Source organism: Acyrthosiphon pisum, chromosome A2, assembly GCF_005508785.2.
Source record: "Acyrthosiphon pisum isolate AL4f chromosome A2, pea_aphid_22Mar2018_4r6ur, whole genome shotgun sequence".
Lineage (NCBI taxonomy): Eukaryota > Metazoa > Arthropoda > Insecta > Hemiptera > Aphididae > Acyrthosiphon > Acyrthosiphon pisum.
In genome coordinates, this window is record NC_042495.1 from 24,068,412 (window position 1) to 24,074,887 (window position 6,476).

The following is a 6,476-nucleotide window of genomic DNA, read 5'->3' on the forward strand; positions in this document are numbered from 1 at the left end:
CCAAATTCTGACTTCACCATCGTTCTCAGTATAGTTAACTACATAAGTCTAAAAAAAAAAAATTGCAAAAAAAAGGGTGTCCGGTAAAGTAACAAAATACCCCGCTTTTGATTCAAAAACAGGTAATAATGCAAAAAAGTCAAGAAAAAAATGCTATAAAATCCCAACCCTGATTATTACCTATGTGCGTAATACTTTACCGATTTTTTTTATTCCCGTTAAATACTTTCCCGATTTATTCGTTTCTCCGTAATAATAATTGTTCGCGTGTAATTGTTCTCGTGTAAATGTTTAATGTTTTAAATCGTAGGTCGTACGGCGTACGTGGTGGAGGTAGAACGAACAGAATCATACTGTTGGGGACCATTTGGTAATTTGTAACTATGAACCAGTGGAACGAACAAAAGTATTCGTTACTTATCCGAGACCGTGATAACAAGAGTTCCGCTTATCACTAGTCGGTTGTCTTCGAAAGAAAACATAATATTTTGTTTTCGTAGTTTTCGTGAGTCGTGACAGAATATTATTATTTTTTAAAATTTTTAACCATAATATTCTTTAGTTACTATTTTAACCGTAATATTATAATATATGTATTATACTTGAAGCATACTATACCTTTAAAAATACGACACGCGACACCTAACCACCTAACTATTCTGTGGATTAACTACCACGAGAAAACTTACACCTCAAAACACAGTCATCGGTCTGTAGGAGACCGGAATACAGGTGTCGTATACGTTCCGAGACCGATTGATCGAGGCTACCCATATCTGCTGATCGAGTTCACTTTTCTAAGTTCAAACTGTATACAATACAGATAACTCTCTACTGATAAGGCTAACTTCAATATCCGACTTTCAAATTGGTCCTGGTGGTTGCACTTCTATATTAATTATTTTAACTTTATTTTTGATGATAAAAATTATATAAGACTACGTTTAAAAATGCATAAGTGTATAGTGTGCGGTAATAGATCTCATAACACCAATGTCAATCGTGAAGGTGTTAGATATCATGGGTGAGTAATGAGTATCAATTTGTTCTAGAAATTTACTTGCTAAAACTGTAGTGAAAAAACGCACATTGATTTTTGGATCATATTATTGACATTGTTCATTATCCTGGTGCGGGATAATGTAAAATAATTTTGAACCGGTTTTGCCTAATAATTTCTACTTTGTGTTTATTTTCCTAATCTAACATTAAAATTGTATTGTATTTATTGATATTTGTTTAAATATAGATTTCCCAAGAATGAAAACATGAGAAGAGAATGGTTTAAAGTTTTAGGAATTGATCGTTGTCATGACTGGCAACGTATATGTAGTGATCACTTTTTGGAAGAGAACTATAAGCCAGGAAAAAAGCGATTTTTATTTTCAAATGCTATTCCCCAACCTTATGATCGAAATGGTTTTCCTTCTAAGTAAGTAATACTTCTTGATCTCTATAATTTAATTTTTCATTTTCAATAGTATTTTAATTTTTATATAGTTATGCTACTCAAAGTTATGATGTTAAGACTGGAAATAATGTAATTTTACCAATGGAAACAATTATTATAAGGTAAGTTAATGAAAATTATATTTGATTAGATTTTGTTTTTACAATTATTTAAAAATCTAGTAAATTGGCTTATTATGATGAAAGTGATTACATAGAATCTAAATTTTACAGAGAGGAAAATATTGAAAATGCTGTTGTAAATAATTTTAAATCACCAAGGCAGTTATCTAGACTTGCTGGAAACAATGAGGATATGCCGGTCAGTAAATAAGTATTAATATTTTTAATAATCATGGTTGATACAGTCTGATATCTTTATCTTTTTTATGATTTTCAATGCTTTCTTTATTGATTATGTAGAGCCTTGGTCTTCAACGTCCTGGTTTCTCTTCTTTAGTAATTTAGTGCTTCTAATTAGGCATTAGTAATATTCTTGTTCACTTATATTTATAAAATAGTGAATAGTTTGACCATCAATGTGTGTACTCTTTTTGAAAAACTGGATATATTTTTTAGCCACTACTAGTGTATTGTTAGGTAATAATATCTACTGTAATTAATCGGGGATCTGTGTGATTCATTTAAGCATTTAACAATAGTGTCAAGGTCTTTTGTGAAAAGAAAACCAGTCTTCTTTCCTGAAGTTTCATTTCACAATGTAATCGATCTTAACAGTGGTACCATTTTAGGAGTTTCATAAAGGTATATACATTATAATGTATATAAAGTACTTTTAGATTCTGAGCGGAGTGAGAAAGCTATTGGTTTTACAATGGTGTTTATTTTTTTTTTTTATATATCCTGTTCATTGTATCATAATATATGAATAAATATGTACACACAACTTATTTAGCATCATATACTGAACGGCCAACAACTGAGAATCATCAATTGTAAATATCAATAAATGTTCTTAGCTTAAACCTAAACAATATTGGAATGGTTTGGGAAAGGTTAGCTGGGTTATCAAGTGTTCTGTAGTAGTGAGTAGTCTTCTGATTCTATGTTATTCACAACCAGTACTCTGTAGTTCATTATTTTGATTACAAAGACATGGAAGGATCTATACCCTCTAGTTTCTACCAAAAAAATAGTCTTTAGAGTATCCTAAATATATAGATTAAACAAACTAGACTATTGAATGTTATATCACTATTTAGCTCATATTATATTTTAATGTGTACTTTATAATTGGCAATCTAGCTGTTTCTAATATTAATATATTTTTTTAATATGAATTATGTGTTTAAATTTTAAAGGACCACACTTTAGGATCTGGATTACGATGTTCCGTTAAAAACTGCTTTAACAGGCATTCAGTGAATCTTAGTCTCTTTGGCTATCCTAAGGATTACACGCTGAGAAAAAAGTGGATAGAAAAATGTGGAATAAAAAAAGATCCTACTAAAATAGTAATAAGTGCTATGAGAGTTTGTAGTACTCATTTTGAACTAGACTGTTTCACAAATACCGCATTAAAGAACAGATTAAAACCAGGCGCTGTTCCATCATTATTTTTAGTTAATGGTTAGAAAAAAATTAATTATTTGTTATTTTATTTTTATTAACTTTTTAATCATAGTTTATAGGTAAATACAATATTTTATTTATTTATTTATTTTGTTATCAATGCAATAACTTTTAACTCTTTTTTTTAAAAAAGAAAAAATGAACAATATTATAAACTTCTTGCGATTTAATATAAGATAGAAGGTTTTATTAATAAATTAGAATAAAGCAAGCCCATGCAGTAAAAACACTAGTTCATAACCACAATACCCTTTTCTTCATATTAATATATATATATATAATATATATTTTAATAATGTTAAGTTGCAATTGCAATCTGTAATTTTTCAATAAAACATTTTGATTTTAATTCATTCCATATTAATTTTCAAAAATCTACCCTTAATGACCACGGAAAATATAAAACTTACTTATTTTTGTTGGATAAACATAGTCATTGTTCCTCCTAAATCAGTTATTCCAAGATAATGACTTGGGAATGTCCTTTTAAATAATCTTTTTCTAAAGTTATATTTCTTTTTTTATATTAAAACTGTATTTAAAATCTATTTAATAATTTAAAACTGAAATTCTTTTTTTCAAATCATTAGCACCTGATGCTTTGCCAGTGTCGATTAATGAGGTGCCTGTACTGAGTACATGTGAAGATCAATTCATAAATCCAATAGATAATGAAGCTGCTGAACAGTCATCAGAAGAAGAAACAAACAATGAAATAGGTACTATGTAAAAAATTCTTACTAAAATACATTTTAACTTGTAATTTAAATCCAACATTGAAATCAAATACTGAGTAAATTAATAACCTTTCAGATAATACAGATAATACTTCCATGATAATTGACCTTACAACTGATGATTCATCTAATAGTTCGTTGTCCATTACTTTGGAACCAATTGAGAAAACAACCTCACAATGTATTATAATGGATGTTTGCAATACTGAAGATTTTACAAGGGATAAATACGGGCTTATTTTTGAAATATCTAAGGAAGTTATACTTCCTAGTTTATATTGGAAGAGTGAACATCTTAATGCACAAAATGCAACAGGTTTTTATCAACGAGACGCTAATGATGTAACTGTGAAGAAAGTTATTTTTTATAATAGCCTTGTGCCAACCATACAAATATATGGCAAGAAACATAAATATAATAGGTCCATAACAACAAAAGCAGAGTTAAACAATCTTTTGAAGAATATAGATAGTATCAAAAAATGCTATGGTAGGGGTGGATTTGTATTTGAACAATGTATAGGGTATTTTAAAAATACCTTAGATAATATGTGTTCTGGCTGTCAAGGGTTGGTAAAAGATGAAGATTTACAAAGAATGAAAGCAAAAATTGAAGTCAAAAACAAAGCTATGGAAAGTTTTAAAAAGAGAGTGAGTTTACTTTTGGATCTTAAGTCCTAAAATAAGACACTCGTTTTTTGAAAAACTATTAATGTTTTTAAAATATTTTTATCCTTAACGACATATTTTAAAAATATGTATATATTATATGCTATTTTTTCACTACAATTGTTTTTTAATGATTTTTTTGGAGTGCTTAGAAATATTAAAATCAAATTCTGTACGAGGAGTTTATGGTTTATAATTAGAGCACATATTTGTATGCACTTGCATATTTATTCTGGTTGATCTTATGTTTCGGTATGCTTAGTGGCCAGTGGGCACAGAACTTGTTTCATAACATTAACATTCTAACGATGGTACTTTTATGGTGCATATTTTGCATATTTCGACATTTATAGTTATGATTAATAACAAAATTAATTAATACGTATACTCATAGGTGTAAACAGTTTTTCCAGGGAATTAATTTTTTTTCTCATAGATTAAAATTACCGACAAAACACAAACTATTATGTAGGTAGTGCCTACTTAAGTAAATTCCTTTTAGGATACATTTTTGATATTAAGAGGACGCTACACAGACATTTCTTGTCTCCGTCTTACAAGTGTGTAACATGGCAAATTTACGCTTAGCAGATAACTGACGGAATCGACCTATTATAAAACTTGATGGTAAGAACATTATCTGTTTTCGTATGGTGTTTTTTTTCTACGATTATACAGTATTTAAGTGAGTTATGAGCATTTTAAATTTAAGTAATATTATGTACGCATAACTTGTTAAAAAATTGAACTATTGTAAACTATTGTAAGAACATTATCTGTGTTGGTTTCATAATGTTCTTACCATCAAGTTTCACAATAGTTTGATTCACTCTAATTTTTAAACTAACAGCTAAACGTTAGCTGATGTCTGTAAATTTGCTAGTCATGCACTTGTAGGACAAAGACAACAAATATCCGTGTGGCGCACACATTATTGGTTCCTATTTTTCTTACAGATTAAAACTACCTGCAAAATATAGATATTTTATAGAAAAGTATTAATAGTAGCGTTCCATAATTTAAAATTAAACATTCGGAAAATAAATTATTTTTTGAGTGCATATTTGAACATTTTCCTGCATAATATATATTCATATATTTATGCATTTTTAAGATTTTTTAGCGCCTTTAAAGTGGGTTATTAATGCATACAAATCCGCACTCTAGTTATACGTATTTAAAACTTCAATGAATGAATGTGGATATACTCCAAATAATATTATACTTATGTAAATCAAAATGTATGTTTTAATAATTCAAAAAGTTGAAAGACCTAAAATAGACTATGGTATAATAGTTTTGATAAAAAATATTATTTTGTAACGAGTTAATATTATGTAAATAATTTTTTTTCAAAAACATTTATTTTCTGAAAGACCGAGTGTTTTAAGTTAAATGGAAAACACTGTATACTCGTACCTATTAGTCTCTTATTAAAATATTTTATATTTTATTTTATAGATTGCTGAAATGAAAGAAACTGTTTTAGAACTAAGAAAAACGATGTCAGAAATTTAAAAAAATCGACAACATAGACTCGCTTTAACTATCCGGAATTTCAAATATACGCAAGAAAATGAACTTTGATTGGAAAATAATATATATTTAATGTACTTGTAATTTCATAATTATGAAGAATGGAAAAAAAATAGATTTTGGTTTGTAAAATCGGTATCATATAATTTAAAAAAATTATTGTATTTTATGCATTATAAAAAATAATAATTAGTTAATAAATGTTATTTTATATTCGTATATTTTTATGCTGTACATTTATGGCTCAATCTCCTGGTACACTTTTAAAATATAGATTTAATTTGTGGCCCAATCGCCATGTAAAATGTAAACAAATATAATATAAATGTCTGAATATAAAATTAAGCCTTTCTAATCTACCAACTAAAATATATCTATCTACAAAATTATAATTTAGTATTCGATTTTCGATTTTTAACATTTTGGGTAGTTTCTGCAGGAGAAAATTCAATTTTACTTTTGTTATCGTATTTTTTTGTTTTTATTGTTTTT

The 6,476-nt window shown here is 27.7% G+C and overlaps 1 protein-coding gene across 2 annotated transcripts; it reads left to right on the forward strand.

The window, feature by feature from the left end:
* The first annotated feature begins 72 nt into the window (after nt 1–72).
* On the forward strand, nt 73–6,203 carry LOC100573579. Of its 2 annotated transcripts, none has more exons than XM_008186858.3 (8): nt 73–732; nt 1,250–1,432; nt 1,501–1,572; nt 1,684–1,771; nt 2,772–3,039; nt 3,633–3,761; nt 3,856–4,430; nt 5,910–6,203. In XM_008186858.3, the coding sequence occupies exons 2-8, from the start codon at nt 1,269–1,271 to the stop codon at nt 5,964–5,966; spliced, it is 1,353 nt and encodes a 450-aa protein (XP_008185080.1). In that variant the 5' UTR covers nt 73–732; nt 1,250–1,268; the 3' UTR covers nt 5,967–6,203. The 2 variants fall into 2 exon arrangements, with proteins under 2 accessions (XP_008185080.1, XP_003245926.1); XM_003245878.3 differs by having other exon boundaries at nt 74–1,024.
* Nucleotides 6,204–6,476: the final 273 nt, after the last annotated feature.

What these genes read in the sequence shown, in the direction of transcription:
- LOC100573579 (XM_003245878.3), top strand. Translation starts at nt 951, where the DNA reads ATGCATAAGTGTATAGTGTGCGGTAATAGATCTCATAACACCAATGTC. An exon ending in ATGGAAACAATTATTATAAG is followed by an intron (nt 1,573 to 1,683) that starts GTAAGTTAATGA and finishes TAAATTTTACAG; the next exon opens with AGAGGAAAATATTGAAAATG. An exon ending in AGAAACAAACAATGAAATAG is followed by an intron (nt 3,762 to 3,855) that starts GTACTATGTAAA and finishes ATAACCTTTCAG; the next exon opens with ATAATACAGATAATACTTCC.